Source organism: Myodes glareolus, chromosome 7, assembly GCF_982192425.1.
Source record: "Myodes glareolus chromosome 7, mMyoGla1.1, whole genome shotgun sequence".
Taxonomy (NCBI): domain Eukaryota; kingdom Metazoa; phylum Chordata; class Mammalia; order Rodentia; family Cricetidae; genus Myodes; species Myodes glareolus.
Window position 1 is genome coordinate 47,291,019 of NC_142032.1, and position 12,974 is coordinate 47,303,992.

General features: G+C 39.4%; 1 protein-coding gene across 1 annotated transcript; it reads left to right on the forward strand.

Annotated features, from left to right (window-relative positions):
• The first annotated feature begins 10,126 nt into the window (after window positions 1-10,126).
• Window positions 10,127-11,163, forward strand: LOC146893595 (endogenous retrovirus group K member 5 Gag polyprotein-like). Its single transcript, XM_085692741.2, has 2 exons — window positions 10,127-10,483; window positions 10,627-11,163. The coding sequence occupies exons 1-2, from the start codon at window positions 10,127-10,129 to the stop codon at window positions 11,161-11,163; spliced, it is 894 nt and encodes a 297-aa protein (XP_085548867.2).
• The last annotated feature ends 1,811 nt before the right edge of the window (window positions 11,164-12,974 follow it).

Sequence of the window (12,974 nt, forward strand, 5' to 3'; positions counted from 1 at the left end):
CAAGGCAAAACAGTGACACATCTTTACATAAATAAACAGATACAACAACCTTTATATAAGTGAACAAACATTCTGCAACATAAACAAATGTAATACATTTTACATAGTTAAATACTATATAACTCTTTGTATAGTTAAAAAATTCCATAGCAGAAGTCATCTTATGATAAACATAATCTTTATTGTTTTTATTAAACTATATACTTTTCCCTGCTTCCCCTCCCATTCTCTCTTCTCCCCCTCTACTCTCTTCTATGGTCCCCATGCTCCCAATTTACTCATGAGATAGTGTCTTTTTCTACTTCCCATGTAGACTAGATTCATGTATGTCTCTCTTAGGGTCCTCTTTGTTGTCTAGGTTCTCTGAGATATGAATTGTAGGCTATTGTAGGCTGGTTTTTCTTTGCTTTATGTCTAAAAGTCACTTATGAGTGAGTACATGTTATAGTTGTCTTTCTGGGTCTGGGTTACCTCACTCAATATGATGGATAAACATAACTTTTAAAAAAAAATTTGAACAGAGTTTTATGTATAACTGACCTGATCCTTAGTCATACACATTAGGGTAAATAGTCTTTAATCTGATTAATGGGGCCCAAATTGAAAGAAACACTAATGACCCACAATTGAATGAAACTAAAACTCAAATGTGGACCCTATGGATGTGATGTCACATAGCTATGTACATTTAGGACAAACAGCCCCCTTATTTATCCAGTCTTCTAGAATTGCCTATTATATGACCCACGCTTCTCTTTAATTTTTATTCTGTACACAAAGCTTTTACCCTAAAGTAAATTGAAAGATAAGCCCACAAGCATGCTACTTTGATAATTTATGCTGTTTTGTTTCAGAAATGCATGATTTATGCTTCTGTATGCCTTTTTAATATGCTTCCTATCACATTTTTTGTTGATGTAGATGCTCATCCTTTCGATCTCTCCTGTAGATTCTTCTTCCTATGCTTCTCTTGCTATGTTTTGCAAATTTCTAATTTGGAGATAGTTCACCTGTCTCCAGTTTTCTAAGGTTACAAACCATATTACACCGCAAATTTTTGGATTTTAGATAAGAACTACAAACATCATCTTGGGATCTGCCCCTTGAAAAAGTCTCAGTCATGTAGTATTAACACTGTGGTAAACATGTCCCAAACTGCCAATTTCTGAGTTAGTTTTTCAATGAATCTAGCAATCTTTCATTTTTCCATGGTCCTTCTTGGACTCGGTTTGACTTCCCATTTCTTTTCTATTCAGAGATCAAGGCTTTTGGCATCCTACTTTCCCAGAAGTTGTACAGGTATGCCCAAATGATGTCTTCCAGATAACACTGCAATGACTTCGTCAACTTACAAAATTACTTTTTGAAAAATCAATACCTCTACATTAAGCACTCCCACCAACTCCATTTACTCAAATCATCTTTTAAAAGTTCCCCTTATAACTTGGGCAGAGACGTTATACTGGAAAATATTTAAAGCATTTAAATACATGATGATTCAAATTGAACATCTTTAAAATCATATATCCAAGATAGGTTTTTGAAGCATTAGGAAGGCATTGACTTGTATGTATTCCATTCATAGTCAATCATTTTCCTAAACTATGTCATTCACTATAATGTTTTTAGCTAGTCATTTAATAATTCATATTTCTAACATTCAAATAATTTTCAAGCAATGATCATTCAAGATTTTTCTTTATAGCTGTGTCTATCTTTTCTCTTTGTGAAGCAGAGTCATTCTTTAAAAGCAATAAGAAATTGGGTGTATTTGGGAAGTATAATTGAATATTTGAAAGTTATAACTATTTAAGAAATACTATTGATATTAAATACATTCTTTATAAAGTTAAAGATGTTTTCATTTACTAAAAGATTTGTATTCACAATGAATTTCAAACTTACAAAATGTACTTGGAGCCTATATCAGATAGCTTTTCTGACAGAGGCTGTGAAAGTTACAGTAGGTGAAAACTAATATTCAGATGTCAACCTACCAGAGGAAAGATTCTCTGATGGAGGTTAATTATGTCCAGGCAAAGCCTCCAGGGCCATCAACTCTGGAAAATGTTGCTCATTGTTGTTAAAGCAGCTTTGTGTCTCCCCCGATACCTGCACTGTAATATGTAATTGCATGTGATATGTATATGTAATATCGTGATTATATATATCAATCTTATGGGCACATACATATGTGGGTGGTTAGAAAAATTACCCTTCACTTATCTGTATAATTTTGATATAGAAAATATGCTAGGTCATACTTCATGACTGATCTATTGTCTCACAAGAACCGTGGACACTTAAAAGTCTGTTTTGTTCCTTTTACTCAGACTAACGGCACACAATTATCTCACTTTTACCTCAGAGCAAGTTCAAACTAGATTAAAGACTTTTTGTGAATAAATCATAAGTTTAAAATTTTTCAGGTATGCAAAAGGTCAGAGTCACAGGTGTCTAACCAAGGCTACTGAGCAAAGTACCCTAGGAAAAGCATGACAATTCTTTGCTTGCCAAGTCTAACTGACAAAAGATCTATGTCTCAAAGTTTGTCACTGGGCACTGTACCACCAGGCTTTGATTATAGTCTTACTACTGAAACCCTGCAACCTTGTATTGCTATGGTAAATGTCTTGGTTCCTTATTACTTACCCTAGTAATGTGGTTTTGACCAATGAAAGGTAACTCATAATTTTTTTCATTTGCTTCAAGCCTCCTGTAAGAAGAGAGTTTTTAGAGGCTGGGCAATGGTAGCACACACCTTTAATCCCAGCATTCAGGAGGCAGAGGTGTAACATGAGGGCCAGCTTGTTGGGGTTTCCGATCCCGCCCGGTACCCAACAGCCGGCAAATCCCAAAGAGAATCACACACAGAACTCCATAAGGTTATAAACTGATTGGCCCATAGGGTCAGGCTTCTTGTTAACTCTTGTAACTTATATTACCCCATTATTCTGATCTATGTTAGCCATAATGGCTCCATACCTTTTTCAGCTGGGCAGGTTACATGCTGTCTCTTCGGTGGTCTGTACAGGAATGGCTGAGGAACCTTTCTCCTCCCTAGCCTTATCCTATTCTCATTACTCCACCTCTACTTCCTGTCTGGTTGACCCGCCTATACTTCCTGCCTGGCCAATCAGCGTTTTATTAAAATACATGATTGACAGAATACAGATAATTCTCCCGCACCACAGAGGCAGGAGAATCTCTGTGAGTTCGAGGCCAGCCTGGTCTACCTGGTCTACAAGAGCTAGTTCCAGGACAGGCACCAAAGTTACACAGAGAAACCCTGTCTGAGGAGAGGGAGAGAGAGAGAGAGAGAGAGAGAGAGAGAGAGAGAGAGAGAGAGAGAGAGTTTTTAGGTGAGAGGAAAAAAAGCTAGGAGGAATGAGAATTGGGAGGAGAATTAGAATAGAGACAGAACAATAAAGAGACATGTTTAGAAGAGCACATGGGTGAGAGAGTCCATTTGCCCTGAGATACCCTATGTTCATTTTGCTTGTTGTAGTGTCCAATCTGAACCCTACAGAGGTCCATGAGGCTGGACCCCAAAGGCTCTCATTAGCTTTCCTTTCTGGATGTCTTCATGTGACAATGGATGTATCATAGTTCATGCTTCAAACTATCAATTGAATTTGCTTGTTAATAACTAGATATTTTCACAACTGTAAATATAAGTAAAATAGTTGTCTAGTTTGTTTTCATTTCTTTAGGTTTTATTTTTAAGAGTTTGATATTAGCCTTATGTTGTTTCTATGAAATATAATAAGGTGTTTTATGTGTGTATGAGTACTCTGATATTATAAATCTACATCTGATTTTTGTATTTTTTGTTTTTTAAAGTTTAGAAGTATTTTTATTTTGGTCTGATAGAATTAGTTGAAGTAGATGTTTTAATGATTTTTTTAACATATAGTAATTTGTATTTCTATGGTTTTATTTCATTGAGTTAATTTTCATAATTTCTGTTTCCAAGAAACTAATCCACATACAAAATACTTCTTTTTAATTAATGTCATGTATGTCATGACATTTTAAATTTTAATTGCTTTTATATCTAGAATCTCTTTCCTGGGAAAATAGTCTGCTCACACAGTGTTTCCTAAGCAATTATCACAAATATTACATGTTATACTCATGTTCAGTCACATTTCTTCCCAGATCTCCTTTTGTGCTCCTGAAAGTCTATGTTCAATTTTTTTCTTCTTCCATTCAGTTTTTTAAAATTTATTTCATATTTTTAATTAATTACTGTCTGAACACAGTCTAAGAATGGAGTCATGTGAGGAGACTTCCTACCTCCAATGAGACAACTCTAAGAAAACAAGACAAGGGTCTTGTGACCTCAGTTTCTTCAAAACGTGGGATTGTTCTTGGAATGTGCTTTTGTGCTCCTCCAAGTTATAGCACGTAGGCACGAGCTGGCTTCAGATTATTCACTGCAAATGGCTATTATTATTTGTCTACAAGTCTCTATGGAAAAACGTGCTTTTGCTTCTTTCGCCTTATCCCCCACATACTCCTTGCCCTTGTGATTTTACACTTCACTCATGAGACTCCTCTTAAGCCTCAGAGCATAATTGAGGCCCTGCATAAAGTTGGCTGTGCATGAGACTTTAGTCCGCCTCATATATTGGCTCCATTCTCCGTGATCCCCCTGCCTCTAGAGAGGTGATTTATACCTCTCATTTTTTAAATTAGTTTACAGTTTTGGTTTTGAGTATTTTAGTTAGCATTTCTTTATTGTGTAAGTTCCCACTTCAATTTTCTTCCACTTAAATATTTATATTTTTATTTAAAAGTTTAGTTATTTTAACCCCAAAGTGTAGAAATTTGTCCATTCCTCTTATGTGACTGAACAAAACTTTTATTGAACTTTTAAGTAGTGATTTATTTATATATTTGTATTTTAATTTATGACTTAGTGATTAAGTTTCAAAATTAAAACATGGCTATCAGTTTACCTTTAATTTCCATACTATTTTTCTGTTGTTACACAAATGTCATACAATTTGTGACCTGTGTGACTTATACTCATCTGGCCTAGAGTGCTATGGCATTACAGACAGCTTCTTAGATATGATGCTGTTATAATCCTTCAAGTCAAGCTTATTGATTTTGACTATTTGCTTACATAGTTTATCAAGGACTAAGAGAGTACATTAAAGTGGATTAATACACTACTGATTCTTTTTTCTTTTATATTTATAATATTTGGTTTCATATTATTTTTGTCTTATTAGTACAAACATGTTCACTAGTCTGAGAATTTAGTTTTCAATTGTATTTTTAGTTACTGAGTAGGTGCATCTTTAATCTTCTTTTTTCTCACAGTCTACTTTACCTGACAATAATCCTACAGCCCTGTGCTCTTTTTACATTTTCAAGTATAATTGTTTTGCTCCTTTATATTATGTGTTGAATTGTGGACACTCCCCACTACCCACCACTAAATCAGAACAGTACATCATTAACAATTACGTTGTTACACAGGTTGTTAGCGAAGAAACATTTATAGTGGCTTAGAGTGGACCCTAATGAGACTCTAGATAAAAGGCGGGGGGGGGGGGTATTCAAACATAGAGATATACACACATGGAGAATGTCATGTGACATCCATAGTGACAGACTCCAAGGAGAAAAACATTCCTTAGGAACAATCAATCTTGCAGATTTTTTGATCTCAGCTTTTCCATTTTCAGAACCATCAAATCACAAATTTCTGTTTTGTAACTTACCTGGATTGTGGCCATTTATTGCCAAAGCTCCAGAGTCTATCTAACACATTTCACTCTGAGTCCTCAAGTTTATTTTTCTTGTGTATAAATCTTATAAACAGGATAATAATTAATTAACTCAGAAAAATAAGGATATCATGAAATATAGAATCAGAGATAACTCTGAATGACTGTGACAATGTAACTCCAGTAATGTTTTACCACCTAGGTTTCCCAGTTAGCATTCAGATCAGAGTTGAAATAAATCATGACATAAGTCCACAGAGAACTCTTTTGTTTTCCAAGTGGAGAAGGCCTTGGGGTGTCTGCTTGCCAGTGCTCACAGTGCTAAGCTATGTGAAGCAAGTTTGAAGGTTGACAGAAGAACCAGACCCTTGCTTGCTGTGTGGCCCTAGCTACATGCTTCCCCCTTCCCAGAGGCTTACAGTCACCTTGTACTCTTCCACTGTTTTGTGATTGAAATGAGCCTGAACTGTAGATGACAATTGCCAAGTATCCATTTAGGGCAGCATATGTATATTCACTTTTAAAAACCTGATTTTATCAATAGTTGTTTTGTAATTATATTAACTATTTTAACCTTTGTGAATGCATTATAAGCTTTATTAAATAATGTATTAAGGTTATATTTTTGCATTACTCAAGTTTTAAGAAACTTCATTTTTCATTATTTTTAACTTTTCAACTATTTTCTCAGAAACCTTACTTGTGTATTTTATTTTATTTTTATGTATATGAGTGTTTTGCCAGCATGTGTGTCTGTGCACCATGTGTGTGGCTGATACCTGTGAAGAGGGTGTCAGATCCCTTGGAACTGGAGTTATAGGATTGTATGCCAGCCATGTGGTTGTTGGGAATCAAACTCAGACCCTCTGAAAGAGCAGCCAGTGCTCTTACCCACTGAGCCATTATCCAACCCCAGCATTTGCTTTTTTCCCCCACAAACATTTGACCATTCTTTTTTCTCAAGGATGACTAATGTTTCAAAATTGATCGAGTTGCTAATTACTAAATTTACAGAGTATAAAGTTTTTCTGTGTCTATGTTTGATTCTGGAACCCCATGAGTATCCCTCCTGGTTTTCTGAGACAACATCTCAGATATACCCCAGATTCCAGTCCTATAAATTCAGCACCTAGGTACTGGAGTAATACGAGTACCAAGAACGCTGTGAATAGATTTCTGACAGTTCTAATTTCATAGAGGAGTATTGTTAGTCTCGTGGTTGTTTTTTCTCTTTCTCTTGATATTAAGCTCTCTATTTTACTTGAATATTCAAAGGATTTTTCTTTCATATTAATAGAAAAATTTGTGACAATCCACCCTGTATGGTGTGTCAATTATTAACAACACCTGCTATTCAGTGGGCCCTTTCTATTTTAAAATAGTGAGCAATTGAGCACAGAAGCCTTTTATGTGCTAAATTGGGTATTTTTTTCTCTTTAGTATCCCCCTCACCATGGGTTCCTATTATATGATTATTCTGTCTCTCGTCAATACTTTCCCTTCATTTTTAGTAATTTTTTTTCTTTTTTCCCTGAGAAACTTGAAGAAAATCTGTATTGTACTCCAAATCATTCTTAGTCAGCTTGCTGTCACATGACACATGTCGGCAGAAGATCCCAGAGGTTTCAATCCATGCCCATACTGCTGTTTGTAAGCCAGCAAAGAGTCAGCATGCCACCCCAGGGAGAGCATGGCAGAAAGAAGCATCCTGTGTTATGGGAAGAAGAATGGACAAGGAACAAAGTCACCCTTCAAGCGCACACTCTCAAAGACCTACTCCAACAACTGAACTCCACTCACTAGAGCATCTGCCACGAGTCCACAACCCCTGCAAGTTATGAAGACAAAAGTGGCTTAGCACATTTGTGAGGGCATTCCTTCCCCTCCTGATACCTCACCTCTGAACACTTTTGTGCAGAGAATTCACCTTCAAAATATGAGTATTTATGGGATATGGAAGATCTATTTCATAACTATTTTTTATCTTCAGCATTCAATGCACTTAATCTTAAAATTTTTCTACTTAAAATCAACCCCAAGCATTTTGGGTGCAGTAGCCAACTCCAAGGTGCAAACTGGATCACATTGACATCAGTTTCTACTTAAAACTTTGAATTTCAAATTGATTTCTGGTGTGTGGGATTACAGTGTTGCTCTGACATTAGTTTGGTTAAATAAAAATTATAGAAGGTTATTGTTTTAAGCTGAGTTTTTGACACGTGCCTGGCAGACCAACCAAAACCAGAATGTAGTTAAAATTGACTTCTAAACAGTGCTAATAAGTCTAAAACTTATCTTTTCACAAATTCAAAGAATTCTTGTAAGCTCTGGGAGTCAGGCTGGATCCACCTCAGACAGGTCAGATGCACTGCCAGACACACTCCAGATAAGCACTGCAATCAACAGGCTAAGCCTCACCATCTTTCCCTGGTCCTGGGACTCTCCTCCCTAAATTATCAGTACCTAAGAAAAAGTTTTCCCAAAACTTAACTTTATCCTCTGCTCTGCTGACAACTTGCCAGGTTCAGAGACCAGATGGTCCCACAGGACTGGGACAGCTAAGTGAAATAGCCAGCTATCTCAGCTTTCTTGGATTCCCCAAAATGCAATGGCCCCAGGTGAGCAGCAAGCAGTCTCAAGAACCTGGCAGCCTAATTTCCCATCCCCACTTGTTATCCCTAACTCACTTTGTATAATAAATAAAATGGGAGGAATGTTAGCATTCAGACATTATGCTGTCCTGTCACCTGGCAGGATGTGCTTGCCAATATTCAAGCAGTACTCTAACCTGCTCAGGGTTCTGACATCACCTGCTACGTCCTCTACAGCACATGTGTTATGTCTCCTCTTGAAAGACGGGCCCCACCTACCTTCTCTCTTGTTCTCCTTCCCTTTCTCACTTTCTCTCCTCCACTGCTCCTGTCGCCTCTCCCCCATTTCCCATTCCTTTCCTCTAATTAAAAAAAAATCCACATGAGCCCCATATCATGTTTCTCTCTCTCTCTCTCTCTCTCACCATTTTTTAAATTATAACAAACAGCCAGGTTCTGTAGAGAGCTGTGTGGAGCCGCACCTTGAAAATGGCACTGGCTTCTGCCCCACCCCCACCCCCGCTATCCCGAAAGCGAGTGCTCTCCAGGGTAAACAATGCCATATTTGGCTAAGGCCGGAATCACGCCATGATCGTAAGCTGCTTGCGAGTAAGTGGACCTATGAACAGTGCCCATGCAGCAATCCAGGATTGGTGATCCTGGCCTACTTAAGGGCTGGGAGGAGCTTGTCTGGAGAGAGAAGCGAGAAAGAAGCCATTGTAAAAATGGCCTGAATAAACTGCTTGCAAGAAGAGCTCCGGCGTTGTGTCATCCTTGCTGGTAAGGCGGGCACGACAATTGGTGCTGAAACTCGGGTCAAAGCCACTTTCTCTCCGTGGAGCTCAGAACTTGCAACAGTCAGGGGGTGCACCGGAAAAGTCCTCAGGTAAGATTGGGGATCCGAGTCAAGAGCTGGTTATTTGCTCTCACCTGTAGCAAAAGGGAGAGCAGGACAGTAGAGCCATGACCACAGCGGACGGGTTCAAAGTGAAACTAAAAGGATAATCATGGGCACTTCATCTTCGCACCCAATTTTCTTAGCTCTCAATGAGCTGTTACGCTCCAAGAATTTAAAACTGAAAAAAAAGTACCCTTGAACAATTTTTAGGGAAGGTAGATATGGCTGCTTCTTGGTTTGCAACCTCAGGACATCTCAACTTACCATCGTGGGATAAGTTAGGTAGAGATCTCAATTTTCCGTTCAAGCAGGGAATGTTGAAAGGCCGGGTTAGACCGGTTTGGAAGCTGGTACAAAGCTGCCTGAGTGATCAGAGATGCAGTGCAGCGGTGGAAAATGGCCAGGTGGCATTGGAAGTGCTACAAGACGAAAGATCTGAAAAGGCAACATCTGAAAAAACACATTCAGGCAAGGATCGTGGAAAAGAGAGAGCAAAATTATATCCCAGCCTTTCCGAATTAGATGAATCTGATAATCCTAGTGTCAGTCGGTCCGAGAGAAGTAGTGAGAGTGAGGATGATCAAGAGGCCATACAGGCATCTCGAAAAGCCTTTGAAAGAGTAAAATTGTGCTGTAAAAGGATAATAAGGAAAGGCTATAAACGTGATACTGAAAGGAATCCCACTCCCACGGCTCCTCCTCCCTATGTGGAGGCTAGAGGGGCTGCGGCGGGAGGCCCTTTTACTCCTGCTGGTGGACGTTCTTTTAACCCCGCAGTATGGAGAGAGGTCAGAACTGAAATGATAACACAAGGAGGGGCAAGAATGATGGCGGCTTTTCCAGTCTTCCAGGATCAGCAGGAAAATAGATACCATTAATTATTGGATTTTAAAATGGTCAAAGATCTAGCTGAGTCTATCCGGATCTATGGCATTACAGCCTCTTTTACAGTGGCCCAGGTGGAATCCTTGACAAGATTCGCTATGACACCAACTGATTGGGCAAACGTTGCCAAGGCTTGTGTGTCCCCTGGACAGTATTTGGAATGGAAGGCTTTCCTATTTGAATTTGCGCATGCACAGGATGCTATAAATCAGGCCACAGGAGGACCCCAGGCTGTCTGGGATGCAGACATGTTGCTAGGACAAGGCAGATTTGCTAATAATCAAAATGGATATCCAAATCAGGTGTATGAGCAAATTAATGCTATCGCCATTCGAGCCTGGAAGGCAGTACCTAACAAAGGAGAGGTGAGAGGAAATTTAACAAAAATTATTCAAGGCCCTACTGAGCCTTTTTCTGATTTTGTGGCATGAATAATGGAGGTGGCAGGTAAGATATTTGAGGATTGAACTCTGCTCTGCCCATGCTAAAACAATTGATTTATGAACAGTGCACAAAAGAATGCAGAGCCGCCATTACCCCACATAAACATAGAGGAGTAGAGCACTGGATGAGAGTATGCAGGGAACTGGGAGGGCCATTGACAAATGCAGGCCTTGCTGCAGCAGTACTGAGGCTGACCAGAGGCGGAAGTTCCGCTAATGGGGCCTGCTATCGCTGTGGCAAGCAAGGACATTTAAAACGCAATTGCCCTCAGCAGGGTAGATCACCATCCAGCAACATGCCAGCAGTAGCACAGGAATTACGACCTAGCCCTGGGGTGTGCCCCAGATGTAAAAAGGGGAGGCATTGGGCGAATGAATGCAGATCAGTGAAAGATATTAATGGACAGTCTCCTAATGCTAGGCCAAAAAACGGACAGCAGGGCCCTTGGCCTCAGGGCCCGCAAATATATGGGGCAATGGAGACACAGAAAGGGATAGAAAGCCACGAGCAGTGGCCAACTTTCAGACACCCCAAGGACTGCGGAGAGCCACTGCAGGTTCTGCAGGATTGGACCTCCGTGCCACCACCAGTCTCATATTAACCCTTTAGATGGGAATCCAAGCAATAGATTCTGACTTCAGGGGCCCCCTTCAACCAGGCACGGTAGGACTGTTGCTAGAGAGGTCATCCACCACTCTAAGAGGACTGAGAGTACATCCTGGAGTGGTTGATCCAGACTGTACCGGGACTGTTAAGATTATGGTGGAATCGCCAAAAGGCATCTCTGCAATTTCCCCAGGAGACAGAATAGCACAGCTCGTTATTCTCCCAAGCATGCATGAACAACACCCTGCTAGGGAGGTGGAAAGGGGAGATAAAGGTTTCGGCTCATCCGGAACTGATCTCACATTTTTGTCATTAGACCTTGACCAAAGGCCTACATTACAATTGACCATTAATAGAATACAGATTATGGGTCTGTTGGACACTGGAGCAGACAGAAGTATTGTAGCCAGCAAGGACTAGCCAAAAGGATGGCCTGTTCAAATGTCTACCCATACTTTACAAGGACTGGGATATTCCAGTGCTCCCAATATGAGTGCTGGCTGTTTACAGTGGAAAGATAATGAAGGTCATTCTGGAACTATTCAACCATATATTCTGGAACTCCCAGTGTCATTATGGGGCCAAGATTTAATAAAAGATATGGGCTTTAAGTTGAGCAATGAGTATTCCTCTAAGACCCAAAAAATGATGAAAGAGATGGGATGTCACCCTAATTATGGACTAGGAAAATTTCTTCAAGGACGCAAAGAGCCTGTTAAAGCAGAGCCTAGAGAAAAGAGGAAGGACCTGGGTTTTTCCTAGGGGCCACTGGGGACGAAATTCCTATTTCCTGGAAAATGGAAGAGCTGGTATGGGTTCCTCAGTGGCCACTTTCTTCCGAAAAATTGCAAGCAGCACATCAATTAGTATAAGAACAATTGGAAGCAGGACATATTAAACCTTCTCTTTCTCCATGGAATACCCCTATTTTTATCATTAAAAAGAAGTCTGGTAAATGGAGGCTCTTGCATGATCTGAGGGCCATTAATGAACAGATGAAAATCTTGGGACCCGTCCAGCGTGGTTTCCCACTTTTATCAGCTTTACCAGCAGACTGGCCCATTATAATTATAGATATAAAAGATTATTTTTTTCTCCATTCCATTAAATACCCTGGATAGTGATAGATTTGCATTTACTTTGCCTTCCATCAACATGAGGAGTCAGAGAAAAGGTACCAATGGACTATATTGCCACAAGATATGGCCAATAGTCCTACGATGTGTCAGATTTTTGTGTCAACCGCCCTAGACCCAGTTAGTAGTCAATTTCCTGAAATAAGATGCCTTCATTATATGGACGCTATTCTTTTAGCTGCTAAGAAGGAGCCTGTGCTGCAGGAAGCCTATCCTGTCCTAGCGGATAACCTAAAGAAAAAGGGGATTATCTTTAGCCCCTGAAAAGGTACAACATGGTGAAATAGTAAACTATTTGGGCTCAAGGATAACACATGACCACGTTGTTCCACAAAAGGTGGGGCTGCACAAAGATCATCTGCGTACCCTAAATGATTTTCAAAAGCTCATGGGCGATATAAATTGGATTAGAGGAAGTCTAAAAATGACAAATTATCAGTTAAGACCTTTGTATGATGTTTTGAGTGGTGATGCAGCCTTGGATTCCCCCAGGGAATTAACAGATGAAGCTCAATTAACACTGTCTATATTAGAGGAACGATTAGTGCAGACCTTCTTAAAACAGGTGGACATAACAAAAGAGGTTATATTATGCATTCTACCCACTAAATTACAACCCACAGGATTATTATGGCAGGATGGACCCTTACTATGGATTCATCCATGGACT